We start from the raw sequence: 18,366 nt of genomic DNA on the forward strand, positions 1-18,366 counted from the left end.
TAGTTAGGGAAATCTGAAAATCAAGATAAGTAAATCAATTCAGCTTCTTAAATGACCATATGCAGGCATGCATCAACTGGGAGGAGTGCTGTCCATTAATGTCAACGATTTGTTAAATTGCAACAATTCTGAAGCTTGCAGGTTATTGTCAAAGTCAAATTTATTCAAATGTTCGGTCTCTTAAAACCATTACACTATATAATATCATTACATTACTTAAAGCATCCTAAATATAAAAAAAGAACATTTATAAAAAAGAATAGAATCTTCATTCATTGTGCTACACTTCGTAAAATCCAAGACCTGTCCAAAAAGTGCTGCACCATAACATCATCCTCATCTTAAAAACCATCATCATAAAACTGTATATTAAATTATTTGGTTTTCTTCTACAATTCTTCCTAATTCCTTTAGATACAAATTTATGAATTTAACCCCCCTGCAGACCAGCGGAATCGAAGACCCACCCAACCAGGTGGTTACAACTTCCCTGCATGTTCGTATGTTCATATTAATGAATATTTCTTTCACAAGTATCTTTCTTTCTTTTAATAACTTAGGACATGTACAGAGAATATGTGATAGGGATTCATGTTTGTAGTTGCACAATCTGCAGTCTTGATTTTGGTAATGGTGTTTCCAGGAGGGGATCAAATCCTTTATTTCCCACATACCAAAGCGTAAATTCATAAATTGTTTCTTTAAGATTTTTGAGAAATGTGCTGATAACTAAACATGCGGTTTCCTGCTGCCATATGAATTAATCACCGTCCAGGCATGACGTCTTTGTAACAAGCTGTTTTCATCTGTTATGTTAGACAGGATTTTTGTAGACCGATTTAATGCTTTGTTTAAGGCCTGTTTCCCCATGCCTGAGTTCCAAATTTCTTGAACACAAAGATCCTCAATAACTTGTGCTAAGTAACAGCCCCAGGAACCTTGTGTTTTCTTCTCTCTCTGAGCTTATATTTCTTTCCAGCACAAATTCTCAATAGAATCAATTGTGGCTGCTCTAAGCCGTCCACGTAATTTAATCAAAGCACTTTTACTCCGATGTATTTGATTGGTCAAACCAACGGACTTGAGCCGGTGATGCTGCTTGCTGTATGAGGAAGACATTTTTATAAACCTTTGTTTGGATACTGTTTAGGATTGCGATTTCACGACCCCTCATAATTTCACTACCATATGTGACAGAGGGCATTAGCTGTGCCGACATAACAGATAATAGATGGCTGTAAGGTGGACAGCTTAATTTCTTTTTTAATAAATTGAAGCCATAGATAAGACTTTGCGCTTTAGCCCTCATTGCTAGAGACTGATTTTCATAACTCAGTTTTCTCTCGATTTTAAACCCCTGGTATTTGTATGAGGCAGTAATCTCGACTTTTTTTCCAGTCCAAAAAACACGCGTGTTTTTTGAATTTGGCATCCACTAACCGCACTACCTTTGTTTTAGATAGATTTAATTCTAATCCATGCCGTTCCATATAATACGCTAGTGTGCTCATACTGCGTTGTAGCCCTATTGGCTTTGGCTGAAAAGCACTGTGTCGTCGGCATACTGTAAGCACCTAATTTCTTATGTGGCTAACAAGGGTGGATGGCTGTTTACTCCAGTAAGTGCTTCGTCAAGAGCAGCTAAATACAGATTAACCCCTTGCATGCTTCTGACGGAGCCACTCCGTCATGAGCCACGGGCGCCGTGTGCTCATGACGGAGTGGTTCCGTCATGCTGCGGCCGTTGGCGGCCGCTCCGCCCACGCGGCGCTGATTCCCCGCCTGTCCGGGCGATTAGTGCAAGTGGGTGGAGTCATGACGGAACCACGCCGTCATGAGCACAGCTTGCCCGTGACTCATGACGGCGTGGTTCCGTCATGAGCATGGCGGCGCCGCAAACCCCCCCCAACCCCTCCAGTTCTGCGGCGGAATTCGCGCCACAGCGAAGGGGTTAAAGAGGCTTGGGGCTAACCTCTACCCCTGTTTTAATCTATTGTGAGTACCTATTTTCTTTGTTACACAACTACCATCTCCTATTTTCACCTGAGTCCAGGTATCGGTATACAGTTCTTTGATGGCGTGCTGGTTATTGAATTTTCGAATCCGAACACACTGAGCAAAATATGTGCCACACTGCAGAAACAATTGGGCCCAATCTTGCAGTGGCATATGGAAGGGATGAGGGCTGGTCACTGCACTAGTGTTACGTATCACAAAGTAAGAAAGACGAGGCATGGATCTGCTATGGCAAGAGGGGTTTGTGCTCCAATATCACGATTAATCCTGGAGCAAGACATGGAAATTCATAAGCAAGAGATTTACTGGTATTGTGCGAGTTTACTCCATAGGTTCTTTGTATTTGTTTTGAGCATTTTGACCAGGTTTCTAAATAAGTGTGAGGAAAAATATCAGAAAAACTTGATTTCAAGGAAGTTAAATTAGTAAAACTCCCCTCAAGTTTTGGCAAGAAAATTCCTCTCTAAAAATTGATTTTGCAAGAATCTTTACTGCAAGGAAAGTGCAAGGTTTGTAAACGTAGAAAAAGCGGGCAGGCAAAAAAATACTTTTACCCACACCACCTCTTTACATTACCTCACTTGATTTAATCCGGGGCGCACATTTTACGAAGGGTTTTTTGAACCCCTGTTAAATTCCATCATGCCAGGCTTTTAGATAAACCTGCCTGCTTCCTTTGTAAAGCATATAGAAGAACGCGCAGTCATGTGTTTTTTTCAGATATGCTAGTAAATTCTGCATAAGTGCCAAACTGCAAGAACTATGTTGATTAAAAGTGACCCTTGGCAGTAGTTCGCAATTACACAACCCTTCTCCAGATAAGAGTGTAAAGGTTGTGTATTGTCCTTCGGGCAGTATTTAAAGCAGTTATGTGCGGGTGAATTAATATTATTAGTGACACATATTCTGACTAGTTGACCCGCCTATGTTTTCTAGTGATATGCTTTTTAATTAACTTTAAATTTAGATTTTTGCAGAACACAGCATGACATTTCAAGAAATGGCTCATGATCCAGGAATACTCCAAAATTTGTAATCAATTTAATGAGATCACATGAAAACCAAAATAGGAAGAGGGCCTCTCTTTGCTAGTGCCTTACAAAGGCACAAATTATAGCAAACATGAAATGTCCATTGATTCATAAATGTAACACGCAATGAAACATAGTGACATACAAAGATTTTGAAAAAGGTTTTACCTCGTGAGTCCGAAGCGAGGTAATGTCACACATATTGTGTTTTCCTCTTCTATAAGATAGTAGAGATTCCTTAGTTTAAATGTTTTATTTTTTATCTTTATTTACTCAAGTTTTGCTATCTTGAACTATTATTTTATTTATGTATTTTTATGAAGGCTCTTTTACCTGATACGTGTTATCAGTTCTACACATTTTTCAGTGATAAAAAGACTGGAATAATCTTGCAAATCAACTGAGGAAGAGTTTGAATAAAGGTAAAAAGAAGCGGTATATATATTTTTTTAAATATATTGAGTATATTATAAGTACTTAACTGCTTCTGTAATTGAGAAAGGGTCATGCAAGTTAACTATGAAACAGTGATGCCAAGCTATTATCAGCAAGTGTCCTCTTACAGGTTAATATTTCTCAAAGTGTGTATTGAGCTTTAAACGAGCTGAACTTGCTCTTCAGTTAATCTGTACATTTGTGAACAAGGCCTCACCAAAGTTATACCACGCATCTAAAGATTACTCCCCCACTGACCAGAGATACTGAACAATAGGTAAACAAGAACTGACCTTTCTGTACCCGCGTGCCGCATAGGAGGCTAGAGTGACACTGTTTAAACACTTTTTGCCTACGTCCAGGCATATTAAACACTGGCTACTAGTGGTCCATTATAGTTGTTAATGATATTGGGAAATTCACTACCAATGCCTAGAATAGGAGTCCTGATGTTGTCCTGTTGACTAGGCCTGGGCAGAGTTCCACAATGCAGAACTCCGCGAATGACCAAAAAACCCTCCTGCGCTACATGGAGTTTCCGCAAGCAATGGGAGTGTATTGGGTCACGCAGTTCGCACTGATTTGCAACACTGGATCCTGCACTGGTAAATCAGCTGGAACTGCACCATGCGCGCAGCACAGGTGGGCGCTACTTCTTTCTGCCACTTGAGTAGATGTTCTGCTCGTTCGGCAGCTTCATCAACGCGACCGGAAGCTTTCTCATTGGGAACGGTAGTGGCCATCCGTGAGCGCCCGCATTGAAAAATCTTGCCGCGAGGTGGTCTGGAGTAAGATTTTCCTCGCTCGCCGAATTAACATTGGTAAGCGTGAGCGCGGAAAAAACTCTGCAGAGCACAGATTAGGATAAATTTTGCAATCCTGCGAGCAGAGCGCAATTTTACACACAGCCCTTCTGTTGACCAGAGCCCGAGCATGTAATATTTGCATGTGCTCTGCTTGTATCCCTTGTGCCAGCCTCTCTGAACCTGCTTGCGACCTACTGGCCGTAGAAAGTTCTCCCATCCCCATGGGTCCATGGATGTGGGTTTTATGCTCCCACCACTGTCTTGAGAAAGGCCAAAGGCTGAATTATCATTGACTAGGCGCTTTGTTGTAGCCAGTGTACACACTATTATCCTAATAGCGTTCAGCCCTCTTACCGCTGACCCTCAAGGGAGGAGGGGTTTTCTGAGTTCAGTAGAAACTCAATTCGTTTTCTATCCAAGGTATGCAGCTACGCCCATTGAACGGACACACCATTCTCTTTTACATTTAAATTATTAGCCCTTGTTTAATGCCAGTATAGATGCACTGGACCTCCTGATATAGGTCATTCTGCCGGCACCACTGGTGCCACAAACACACTGGTACTTTACTGGGGTGCACAAAGCTAGCAGTTTTGTATCACACTTTTTTTTTTTTTTAGCCTTGGGGCTATGTGTTGGCCATTAAGGCTGTTTAAATTACTTCTGGTGGTAAAAATGGAGCTTGCTGAATACAGTGTCTAATATTTACAAGTGCAAAACAAAAACCAAGGATACAAGTTTGCAACCAGTGGTCAAAAAAACATGTATCTTTCAAGGGCGCAACCTGGCCTTTGCAGCACAAACCATTAATTTATCATCACCTGAGTGTTAAGTGCCCACGCATAACCAGTGTAAATCACTGCCTCTGATGTACATTGCTGATTCCCGAAATAAGATTTAATGTTTGAGCGGTATGTGCCACCATTTTCCGGCTATGTTTGGTTTTGTAAAGGGGAATTATCTGTTTGCGACTTGGTTTTATGGATTCTGCCACCTGGTATGGATTTCTCTTCCAGTAGTGGTGCTGTCTTAATGACAGAGGCTCTTAGCCGGAGGGATATTGTTTGCACTCTTTGCATTTCGAGGCCCAAACTGCCCCACGGCAAAGCATTTTCAGCCTCTCCAACCAAGCCCCCAAGCTATTTTCCTTGCTGGTGGAAGATGTGCATGTCTCTCACCAATTTACCATGTAAATCCTGTCAAATGGATTAGAAAATCTAGGTTCCATGTCCTCCTCTTCCCTTCAAATGTTGGTAATTCTCTCAAAACTAAAACTGAACAATTGTAATAAAATATGGCTGAGTAGCAGCGGGGGTGTAAGTGTATCAGGGCTGGTACGGGGGTGGGGGGTGCAGTTCAAATCTCAAATGTTTCTTAGTGTTGCCTTATTTGTAGTTTCAGAATCCATGGCAGACATAGTAACAGTCAGGTGTTGCACCCCTTGTGGTTCATTCTAACTGGGACTTGCTCAAGGCTGTAAAATTACCAATAAGACTGGTTTGTCATGTTTGCAAGGGTATATGACAGTGGTGGTTCGCAGATGTAATGCTGTGGGGTGATGAGGCGGGGCGGGGGAGGGGCTGGGTGGGAGAGGTAGTGGAGTCCGACATACGACGGGAGGTATTTATTTATTTCCGTTCACCTTTGCCGTCATATATCTGACTCCATTACCACCCTACCCAGCCCCTCCCCCGCCGCTCCTCCCTCACCGCCCCACAGCGTTACCTCTGCGAGCTACCACTGGTATATGATAGTCTGTATTTCCTTGGTACCATATCCGGAATTCCTATATTGACCTTCCAAAGTGCAAATGCGGCATACATCGAAGCATCAAACTTCAATTTTCAAATTGACGGCATCAAGTTGGGATACTCCTATTGAAGGAAACTTGTACACACTCAGTGCTCAGTTCAGTGGCCAAGACAAAGTCCTCTCTTCAGTTCACATCTGCAAGGAGCTACCTCTGCAAACCGAGTTTGGGGTGTCTAAGGAGCTTAAATGCCGGGATCGTAAGGAACATCTGGCTTCCTTATTTAAGTATGGTCTGTCCAGACATTCGCCAGCAGGTCCCCGTCAAGAAGATAAATTAGGATGAGCTTATGATAAATTTGGAAGACCTTTCATTAAAACCAGTTTTGTCAGTTTTTTCGGAGCTAGCTATGAGTTGGATTTGCAAGCATCTGCAAAACCGATAAGCAAGCAGGCGAATGGCTCCGTTTGCAGTTTTTAATTTTGTATTTTTTTTGCTGCCTACAGGGAAAAGAATGATGAGACATCCGGGGAGGATAACGATGAGAAGGAAGCGGTGACCTCAAAGGGCAGGAAAACGGCCAACAGCCAGGGCCGGCGTAAAGGGCGCATCACTCGGTCCATGGCCAATGAGGCCAACGAAGAATCCGCTGCCCCCCAGCCAAATGCAGATCAAGGTATGTATCTCTGTGGCACATGCCTCATCTTGATGATTTGTATTCGGTTTGAGTTAAAAGTAGAAAAGTTGCAAGTGAAATACAGTTATTCTTTTTATGTTTCTATATGTAGAAATAAGTATCCATTCCCTTCTGCATGATTGCCATTCGCAATGTCGTATATAGGACTATCAATTCTGTAAAATTGTGTACATGACAATTGAGTTTCACATCTTATTTCAGTTTTAGAAAATTCCTTGAAGCTTGTAGCTTATTGGTAATTTGATTACCATAGTTTTATTTTTCAATTGTTATTTTCCAAGTGATTCTAGTAATTTTGCAGGTGTGAGTCCCTCCTAGAGCATCTGTCTCCAACAAGAAAGTTGGTTTGAATTCTAAATAGACTGATACCTCCAAAAAACAACAGGCAGCGCCTTCCACTTAATAAACATGGCAATTGTTCCATGGTGCTAAGCAGCGGGTGTCGATAACCGCTACCACAATATACAACCAAAAGGGGAAAAAAGTATTTTAGCTTGAGATGTGTGCGAAGGAGATTCCCATGTCAAAGGTCTCCCTAAAAACATTTCTTTATTGGAAATTGAAGTATCATTGAAACTAGATTCAGGCTAATCTGTGACACGTAAACCCTCTTTGCAGTAAGAGCGCTGTCTGGTGCAGACCTTTTGTCTTTTTTGGAATTATCTCCCAGCAGAAGGATTTTTCCTCTTATCCAGCTAATTTTGCTAAAATTAGTGTAATTTCTTTAAGTCATAGTGACATCTACAATTTGCATCATTCGAAAATGCCATCAGCATTTTTTATGAAAAACAACATACATATAATTTATTACTAGAACTTTTTTGTTAGCCACGATTATCTGCACATATTTGTCGTTCATTGGTATGCCGTTGCGTAGGGCCTCTTCAGAATTGGGAACTGAAATACATGTTTCTGATACAAACTAGTAGAGCAGCAACACTTTTCATTTACCTCTGTGAGGTTGTAAGTGCAGCTTTAGGGAAAGAGTTCAAACTCCTAAATATTTCATCCACCCTGACAAGAATATGGCACAAGGAGATGATGCATTCTTATTGTGATCTGGCCTAAGTAATAGAATGTATAATTATCCCTTATGAAACTTCTTTATTGAGGTAACCTGAATCAACCTCTCAGTAAAGCTTTTGCGTCATTTGGGAATTTTTAAATTTATAATTACATGGGACTTTCTGAAAGACACAGGACGGAAAACCCCTGATAAAATTGGGTGATATGTGATAACTCCTCATCTTCTGGAGAATGCTGCCTATAAATCTGTGAAGAAGCAAGTCAAACTATGTCTTGGATAATGATTTATCCTCACAGGAAATGTATTGATGATGAACATTTTAGCAAGTCTACCAAAAGGAAGCAATGTAAATCTACATAGTAAATTTGCCAGATAATGTAAGTAGCTTCCTGCTCCAACGTTCTCAGTTGTGCATTTCTGGCTGTCACTTTAATCCTATTGTTGAGATATCCCACTTAAGACTCCCTTGGAAGCTATAAGTAGCCCACCATTTTATGAAATCGTATTTCAGTTTTAGAGGTCATGTTACCACAGATTGAGCAAATGACTGATGGTGTTCGCCAAATTAACCTCATACAGTGCTACCCGGTGACATCTAATGAATTCATTTTAGCAGATTGTGTCTGTGAAGAAGAGTATTTATCTTTGTGTTTCTTCAACTATGAGGCCACTATTGTAGGGTACGTCTGTGTGCCAGTACGATCACCTGGTTGGATTGGGTACGCGTTTCATTGACAATGGAAGAACAAAATGCTGCTGGGCTTTCCTGGGACAAGTGTCCATAACTTAATGACTGGTGGTAAAAGGGATGTTGATTGAATCCAGTGTTTCAGGTGGTCCCACCAGCCACTGATGAAAGTATTTGTAATAGAGAAGTATGCTATTGCACTGGACGAGCTGAAGAATTCTGACCGGAAAAGTAGATAGTTGAACTGAAATTTATGTATGTGCTTGCTGATTGATAGGGAAATAATTTTGTTAGGTATTTGAGAGTGAAAAGACCGCTGAACTGGTTGCTTTTTTATACGAGATGCTTTTAAAATTGAATGATCAAACTATGTCTACTATGGTCATATAGAAATAATGAGTTTTTTTCTTATTTCTTTTAAATCGAAAGTTGAATATTTGTGAATTATTTTGACATATGTATCTGGGAAAACCTATCTAAGTTGATGAATCCCTTGGAAGTTTCTGCCTCTGTTACTACTCTTATTCACAAAAATCCTCTACATTTTAACCAGTGTCACTGTCTCACAGGACCTACACAGTCGTCTTTGTGGTAAATCTTCAGCAAAAAAGGCAATAGGGCAGCACAGTGGGCTACTGACATTTTAGATTTGTACTTTGTGCTCCTGGATATGTTGTGTAGACTGATTGACCCTTCTTGGTTACCTGGTTGTAGAAGTATTTCAGAGCTTATCGGATTTCGCCCTCTAACTATTAGCTGGCAAATTGACCTGTTTATCTTATTGTAAAGCATTCCATGAAACTAGAAGCTGCCACAGAGGGTTTTTGATGGAACCTAGTCGAGATTGGAGTTTTTGTAGAAGTTTTGGTGATAATGGAAGCTGATGCGCACCATTATGATAACGATACTCTACAGCCGTGGATAGGCCTTAAAGGACAAAGAGGGCAGTGAACCAGTCAGCCGTAGATTATCTAAATGGTGGAAGTGCGAACTCAATGAGCGGCTTGATGAGCTAAAAAAACTGCTACAAAAATCAAATAAAAAAGTGATAGCAGTAGTTCTATTAGTATTAGTGTTTATAATATTATTGTCCTCATTATATGTGATAACGTTGGTGATGTTGTTACAGTGTTAATATTTTTAGAATTGCTTTCATAATTATTTTTGCTGTTATTTTACACAGCACAGTAGTTGCAATATGTTTTAGTACATGCGTAGATGCTGTTAATTATACTGCCTATTGCAAAGGAGTATCTTGGGGTGCTTAGTTTTCCTTTGGCTCCGGGTGGGGGGTGAATATTGAGTCTCCGCTGCTTGACATCATGAAGTCTGTACACGCTCCCAGCCTGCTGTGCGTGAGGTGTTGTTTAGACAATTGACTGTCTCCAGGGCTGTCCAATAACTCTGAGATTTACCATTGAAAAATGTTGTACAATGCCTTTTTTTTCTTTTATATCTTAGTACTTTATTTTCTTCGTCTCATTCAAAAGGTTTCATTTTGTTCTTTATAACGGCTTACGGATTATCGGATTTATCACGTTGGTTGTGTCCCAATTTATTCGAATACCTTTTTCCAGTGGCATTTTTTCTTTGTGTCAGTGCAAGACTTCGGGCACCCTTTAGACTTTTCACTTCAAAAATATCTATCACAACTTAAAGCAAGTGAATGTACTGGTGAATTTATTTTGGTGCTGAATTGACTTTGTAAACGATATAAAACAATGGGGTAGCCCCGTCTAGTGCAGAACCTGGGGATTACTAGTATATGTGAAACAGTGGTTCTGCCACTCTTGATAATCTAAAGAACTTATTTTACAATTATGTCTCTCCAAATAGATGAGAACAGTCAACAAATGAGAAAGCGAGACCTTGTGTCCAAAACAAAAAGCGCAAAAACTCTTGTTTTATATGCAACGATATTCTTTTTATATGTTTTTTTTAAAGATCAGTGCAAACTTATTGTGATATATATTTACATACACACAGAATAGTTCTTTTGAACTAATATTTAGGACTTAGAAGTGCACACACATTGAAATATTTACATGTCACAAAACATTTCACAAAATACATGGACATATACTACATAGAAAAATTATATAAATGGGAGATTTTCGAAAGGATGCAAAAAGAAGTATCAGCCCAGTAAGTGATTAATCAAATTATACTAAACCAATAATTTGATTAATCACTTACTGGGCTGAGTTTTTGCGCTTTTTGGTTTGGACATAAGGTCTCGCTTTCTCATTTGTTGACTGTTCTCATCCATTTGGAGAGACATAATTGTAAAATAAGTTCTTTATACTAGAATTGACTCTGTAGGCACAGTGTTAAGATCTTAGACCAAAATACATTACGGAAGATAACCAAAAAATGGGTTTATTGCTGCAACCATGTTGTATACTACTAATTGCTTGGGTGGGGACGTCTGCACCAGTGGGGGGTTCTGTTGCCTCACTTGGATGAAATCTATGGGCTTCTCTTGGGATGTCCAAGTAAAACTTGTGGATATGCCTTTTGACAGGTCTAGCTTGTTTAACAAGAAGGCAGATTTGGCCTTGAAACACTTTTAGGAGTACCGAACCACATCTCGTTCCTTCTACCTTTCGGCCTCTTCCAGGCTGTTTCCCTAGCATCATAGTTGCGTTCAAGGATACTCAAGATGGCTAGAGTTAAGGCAGCGCCAGGCCCCTGCTGCAGTCACTCCACTCCTTTCAGCTTCAGGGACGGGGTTTAGACAGAATAAGCACAGGTCACCAGGTACCGCTATCATCCCAGTCCTCCAACTCTGCAGCATCAGCCTCCAAGCCACTTTTGCTTGCCCTTACTGGCACACGACCACCCCGTAGGAGGCCAGATCCAACACTTTCTCCAAGGGTAGCAAAGGATCACGTATGATGGATTCGTCCATCAGATATTTAAATGGGCAATGCTCTTCCATTCCTTTGCGACCTGCCACCTCCACCACCCACATCAGAGCGGCTTTCAGAGTTGTACCTCACCATTCCAATGCAGGGGGTGTGCAGGCTGTCTTGTCAATAGAAGCCGATAGAGAGGTTACTGGCATCAGAAATAGGTAATGGCTGTTATTCCAGCTGTTTCCTTATGCTGAAGAAAGGCGGAGGCCTTCATCCTATTTTAGATTTCTGACCTCTGAACGCTGTACTGCCGAAGGCCAGTTTCAAGATGCTCACTCTTGCCTAGGTTCTGCCGGACATGGTCCGGGTCACTAGATGATAGTCCTGGACCTGCAGGACATGTATTTTCATATACCCGTCCTGCAGTCCCACATAGGTTACCTGCGGTTCAAGGTGGGCCAGGAGCGTTTTGAATTGGCCATGCTCCCCTTTGGCCTCACTAGTGCCTCTCAGGTGTTCACGAAAGTCATGGTGGTGACCACAGCATAACTTCCTGAAGTTGGAAATAGCAGTTTCTGCCCCAACCTCGACAAATGTTTGTTCGATGCGAGCTCACCACATCCAGTCCCATACCACCTCCAGATGATGGTGAACCTCCTGACATCTATGGGGTTTACAATCAACATGCCAAAGTCACATTTGACTCCTTTGCAAATGCTCCTTTCCCTTGGAGTCATCTGGGATTTTGTGTAGTTTATGGCCTTACCTCCGTCACAACAAATCTAAAACATTCAGGCTATGATCCCAATATTTTCGCCTTGGTCTAGGGTCTCAGTGACAGTGGCTCTGGCCTTCTTGGCCTCCTGCATCCTGCTCATCCACAATGCCAGGTGGCAAATGCAGGCTGTGAAGAGGAAACTGAAGTCTCAGTGGGCTCACCAGCAAGATAACCTGTTGGTTTCCATCCAGGTTTCAGAGAAGACTGCAAGAGAGCTAAATCAGTGACCGCAGCAGGCAGCGGTGACTGATTCATTGTTGCAGGGTAGAAGGGTCGTCTTTGAGAGATGGATATCAGAGGACTCTATTTTCCAGCAGAAAACTGATTTCACATCATCCTGTTGGAGTTGTGGGTCATTCACCTGTCGTGGAAGACCTTCCTGCTGTTCATCAAAGAGAGGCTGGTACATGTCCTCCCGGACAACTCTATCACTGTGGTACTGCAACAAGCAAGGTGGTGTGGGAACCTGGGTTCTTTGCCGAGAGGTTCTTCATCTCTGTATTTGGCTGGGACGCTAGCTCATTTCCTTGGTCATGAGTCACGTGCTGGTTGGTTGCACCAGGAGGTGGCACAGGAGATCTTCCAGCAATATGTAGAACCCTGGCTGGATCTTTTGGCCACCACTGAGAACGTGCAGTGTTAACACTTTAGGGAACTGGAGTTCCCAAGTATACTCTCTCTAGGAGTTACATTCTTCCTAGAGTTGGGCACAGGATTCCTACATGTCTTTCACCCCTTACTTCTCCTGCTCCATGTTCTGAAGAAGATCGTGAACAACCAGATCCAAGTCATCCTAGTGGCTCTAGATTGGACCAGGAATGTGCGGTACCCGGACTTTCTGGACATCAGCATCTGTTCCCTGTCAGCCTTCTGCTTTGGGAGAATCTTTTGTTGCAGCAGCAAAGTAGGGTTCGGCACCTTGGCCTGCACAGTCTACACCACCATTTGTGGAGTTTTAGTGGTGGTTGTTTATTTATTTATTTATTTACTCATTTATATTGCGCAGGCGAATCATCCCCAGAGGGATCTCGCGGCGCATGGGAGAGGGGCACTCAATATTAAAAAAGGAGGACAGCTTAGAATAGCCAAGTTTTAAGAAGCTTCTTAAAGCTATGGTAATTCATACAGGCACGGAGCTCATCTGGCAAGGAGTTCCAGTGGGTGGGAGCAAGATAGGAAAAAGCTCTCCCACCCATCCTGACCTTTCTGACTCTCGAGACACAAAGCAGATTTTGATTGCTTGATCTCAGCGATCGAGTAGGGTGGTACCAGTTGAGCTTCCTAGCCAAATAGGAAGGGCCCAGCCCATGGAGAGACTTGTGGACCAGGCATAGCAGTTTAAAAATGGATCTCTTTTTCATTGAAAGCCAGTGGAGTTGATGCAGAAGGGGTGATGAGGGGGTACGAGCCGGTTTATTGAGAATGAGGCGAGCCGCCATGTTCTGGACCACCTGTAGTTTGGTGGCCAGGTCCTCCCTCAGCCTGACCAGCAATGAGTTCCCGTAATCCAGTTGACTAATCAAAAGTGACTGGACAAGGGTCCGTCTGGCCGTGAGCGGGATCCAGGGAAAAATCTTACTAAGCATTCGCATGGTTCCAAAGCAGGCCCCAGCCACTGATTTTACCTGCTCGTCCATAGCAAGATTATTATCCATTTTTATGCCCAGATTCTTCGCCCATGCTGTGGGGGAAGGGGCATCTCCCAGTTCAGATGGCCACCATGCCCGGGTCCATAACTCCTTTGCCTTCCCATATAGAATAATCTCGGTCTTTGAGGAATTAAGTTGAAGAAAATCTTTCCTCATCCATTCTGCTATGTTGATCATACATTTACGGAATTTGGACCTGGTTACTGCAGGGCTTTCTTCGATGGGGACTATCATCTGGGTATCGTCTGCATACGATATGCATTCGAACCCAGACTCACGGATGATGGCGGCCAGGGGGGCCACGTATAGGTTGAACAAAGTAGGGCTCAAAACTGAGCCCTGAGGAACCCCCTTGTCAATAGTAGTGTTCTGGGAGCTAAAAGGCCCAAGCTGGACACATTGAGATCTTTCCACCAGAAAGTTCAGGAGCCATTTAAAGGCCCTACCTCCGACACCAATCTCTCGCAACCGAGCTAAAAGCATTCGATGGGAGATGGTGTCGAAGGCGGAAGACAAATCCAATAAGACCAGTATCACCGGTACGTCCCTGTCCAGGGACATCCTTATAGTGTCTGTTACCTCCAACAATGCAGCCTCAGTACTGTGTGAGACACGAAAACCCGACTGGGAAGCATCCAGTATATTTTTCTGCTCTAGATATTGGTAGAGGTGCTGGTTGACCCAGGTCTCCATAATTTTCGCACAACAAGGCAGGAGAGAGATGGGTCGAAAATTCAGAAGGTAGCTAGGGTCAGCCAGCGCCTTCTTCAAAAAGGGTTTTATACGTGCCTCCTTCCACTTACGCGGAACAGTGGAGGTTATTAGCGAGATATTACAGACAGATGTAAGAGACTCGGCAAGAGCTGAGGACAATACTGACATTACGGCGGGAGGCAATAAGTCTGATGGAGAGCCGGATTTGACTCTGGCTATTAGAGAGCACACTTCTTCCCTCGTTATATTAGGGATTAGTTCTAAAGAAGGCTTGCCCCGGGACTCCAAAGATGAAGATTTGTCATATAAACCCTCTTCGGGGTCAAAAGAGCTATAGATCTTGTCAATTTTATTTATAAAGTGACTACCTAAATCTTCACAGAGTTCCTGGGTGGGCGGGGGGAGAGGGTTATTAGCTTTGGGATTTGTAAACTCCTTTACTATAGTAAAGATCTCCTGAGATGAATTTTTTGCATTCATGATGCGGGCACCCAGATGCATTCTCCTAGCGGAATTACAGCTGTTCAGATAAGCCTTATGAGCGCCTCGATAGAGCAATTCATCCTGTTTCAGCTTGGATCGTCTCCATCTTCTCTCCTTGGCCCTACAGATAGCTTTCTCCTTTCTGATGTCGTCTGAATACCAAGGGGCGGGGGCAGCCCTAGTCTGGATGTTTACCCTCTTAAGAGGGGCTATAGTGTCTAGGGTTTTGGTTATGGCGGCTTCAAAGCGATCCAAAGCCGTGTCACCATCATCAGCCTCATTGAAAATAGGAGAGATAAAAGCCCTGCTAAAGGAGTCCGATGTTACCTTTTTCCAGGGTCTACGGAGCTCCCTACGAGGTCGAGGGGGGGCTAGAGAATTTTGTGGTGGCCCAGGAGAAGCTGAGAGCGGAATGATCAGTCCAGCCCATGCTCCGCGGAGGTTCTACCCCCACCTCCTGAATGTTGGTGAAGATGGTGTCCAGCGTATGACCCGCCACATGAGTAGCCCCCGTGATTCTAGGAAGAAGATCAAGAGTCTCCATTGCCGCTATCAGGCATGCAGAGTCAGTGCTGAATGGTGCCTCCAGATGGTGATTAAAGTCCCCCACAAGCAAAAACCCAGCAGCCTGAAATGTGTGTGGGGCAAGCCGTTCCAATAGAACGGAGCAGAATTGTTTCTTATTGCTTATTGCTTGTTGACTGTTCGAGCTCAACTGTTATGAGTGCACGTCACACGCTCTCGGTGCAATCAACGTACATCAAATTTTTTCCAGACAAACCAAAGTGCCCTTTCTGCCATAAATCATTACTCCTTTTCACGATGCACAGTCCATCGCCATCCAAACGTTCTTTTTGCTGCATCCCTCTCGACAAAGGAGGAGAGACTCCATTGGCTGGATCCAAAGACCATCTGGTGGACTATCTGCTTATGATGGATTTTTCCAGGTATGGCTGTGCAGAAAAGGCACTTGCCAAAAAGCATTCTCGGAAGGACTGAGTGCTCATTCGACCAGGGCCAAGGCTGCTGTCACTGTGTTGGCACGCAGAGTGCCTGTTTTCAACATTTGTCAGCATGCGATGTAAGCATCCATACACATATTTACTAAGCTCTGCTGCCTTGACAGCTAGGTCCAACGGGCAGGCATTTCGCCAATTTGGTCTGCAGGACTTTTTCATGTGAGCGGATTCCACAGACCCTTCACCTTCGGAGGTAATGCTTTGATAACTATTTTAAATGTGAGATCTGAAAGAAACACATAGTAATAGATTTCTTACCTTAGAATTACCCCCAGGCGTCAGACTGGATCTGGAAAGTTTTTGTCAGCAGTACCCGTGCGCGTTGGTAGGTGGCGTCGTGTGGCTCCACATCCATCGTCGGCGTCGTGGTCGCCGGGATGACATCGGGGGCGCTACTTAGACGCCGCCCACGCACGTTGACGACAGTTCTGTACACGACTTTCCGCGCCAGGAACGCGGAGCCATGCAAGATACTGACCACTGGTTCCTTGAAACTAGGGCCCTGAAAGGGATGACCTTAGCCCTAGAAATCAGTTCGCAGAACGGGGAGGATGGGTGGGGCGGTAAGGAATCTATCACTACTAATGTTTCTTACAGATATGTTGTTACCGAAGGTAAGTAACTTGTTCATCTGAAAGAAACACAAAGTGATCGATTCCTTACCTTAGAATAGATACCCCAGCAATACCAACCCCGGTGGTGGGTCTGCGAACCAAGATCACCAAAGGTAAGTAACTTGTTCGTTACAAGTATCCATCAGAAGAACAGATTACTTACCGTCAGTAACGCTTTTTCTGATGCATACTGTATCTAACCGCAGATTCCGCACTGACCCTCCCCCACTTTCTCGTCTGGTGAATGGTCTCTGCATCTAAAAATGTCCCAAGCTAGAGAGCTGCACACTAGTACTCTGGTTTTTGGGCTCCAATTCTGAGGGCGCAGACAGACTCAAGAAAGAAACTGAAGTCCAAACACAGGGGTTGCGCTTGCATGCCACTCAGTTTGTCACTTCCAGATAGAACGAAGTCAACGCGGATCAGCACAACGCCACCTACTGGTGCACAGGAGCACTGCTTTGTGAACTGTTCCAGATTTTGTCTGGAGCCTGGGCATATTTGAAGGGTGATGAAGTATCCACCGGAAAGCGTATTGCTGAAGGTAAGTCACTTGTTTGACTACGTTTGTCTGCGTCTAAGACGACAATCTGTAAATACTGTTTTCCCTGTGAGGGTCCTGCGCCCTTAAAACACACAAACTGGCTCCATCTCCTGGAGACTTCGTAATTACTAATCGGAACTCCACAGTTTCAGAGCTATTTGTGCATTGTTCTTGGAAACAATTTGACACAGCGTGAATGCGCGTTGTGATTGATATATAGATTAGATACAATCTTAAATCTTTATGCCTCTTGGTCCTCACATTCCAGTATTTTTGGAGAGTAAATGTGATTCAAAGCTTTGTGGCTACGTTTTGATGGGTAAAACTCCAGAACCTTTGTAGTTCTTTCTGGTGGTCTCTGGTCACTGCCATTTTCTCATGTGCTTTCGATACCGTGACCCCTTCTGTGCCGAAAAGCATGCTCTGTATTTTTCTTTACGGTGTAATGGCGAGTGATCTGGAGCCTAATGTTTTTTTCCGAGAGAAGTGGAGAAATATTGTACTCTGTCAAAAAAAAAAACAGCTTTCTACGAGCTTGATACACAGGAACCTTACCCACCACTGGCTGCAGTGGGCATTTCTATGGCAGATGCTGCCTGCAGTGAAGGGTTAATGATCACTTCTTTAAGTCACAGTTGGACTCAGAAATTACTTGTTTTTACATCGCTGAAGCCAGGATGGTAATCATTTTCTACTCTGCTGGACACAATTGGCTGATCATCAGAGCTTTCAAAGTTCTTTTGGGACTGCTATCCGTTTACATTTTTTCTATTACTCCATCTTTGCTGCAGTGTGAGAGCTTCGCAAGAGTGGGCTCTCGAAGATGTATCTAGGCTGGACAAGCCCTCTGAAAGGATGTCCTTAACACAAACCAGTTTCTGAGGTCACAGTAACAGGAAAGATATTTTTTTGGGCTAGTATTTTCAGTCGGCTGAGCATCCTGTGTGCAGAGTATTTGGTACCCCGAAAAGAAATCTTACTACCCTGTATCTAACCATGTCAAAGCGAGGCACACTACTTTCTTGCTTCATCTGTGAAATCTTTAGTCTGACCTAAAAATGGAACGGCAGTGCCAAGAAGTAAGGAGGCGGTGCTCACTTGCATTGAGATTTTAACAGTATGGTTTTTTTTGTCTTTTATTAAAATAAATAATATTTACTGGGATTGATCTAAATTGTGAAATAATCTTTGGACAGATGGTCTCAGCAGAGATGCTTAAAACCTGCAAATACGGAAGCTGAATTAGCAAACGCCAGA

The 18,366-nt window shown here is 43.1% G+C and overlaps 1 protein-coding gene across 14 annotated transcripts in view; it reads left to right on the forward strand.

Annotated features, from left to right (window-relative positions):
* NCOR2 (nuclear receptor corepressor 2) overlaps window positions 1–18,366 on the forward strand; it is a 1,213,077-nt gene that overhangs the window by 826,754 nt on the left and 367,957 nt on the right. For all 14 annotated transcript variants that reach the window (XM_085635706.1, XM_085635715.1, XM_085635711.1 and 11 more), the window contains one exon: window positions 6,545–6,714. In XM_085635706.1, coding sequence (XP_085491832.1) covers window positions 6,545–6,714 — 170 coding nt within the window. The remainder of the gene's footprint in view (window positions 1–6,544; window positions 6,715–18,366) is intronic.

The sequence above is a fragment of the Triturus cristatus genome, chromosome 11 (assembly GCF_964204655.1).
Source record: "Triturus cristatus chromosome 11, aTriCri1.1, whole genome shotgun sequence".
NCBI classification, from domain to species: Eukaryota; Metazoa; Chordata; class Amphibia; order Caudata; family Salamandridae; genus Triturus; species Triturus cristatus.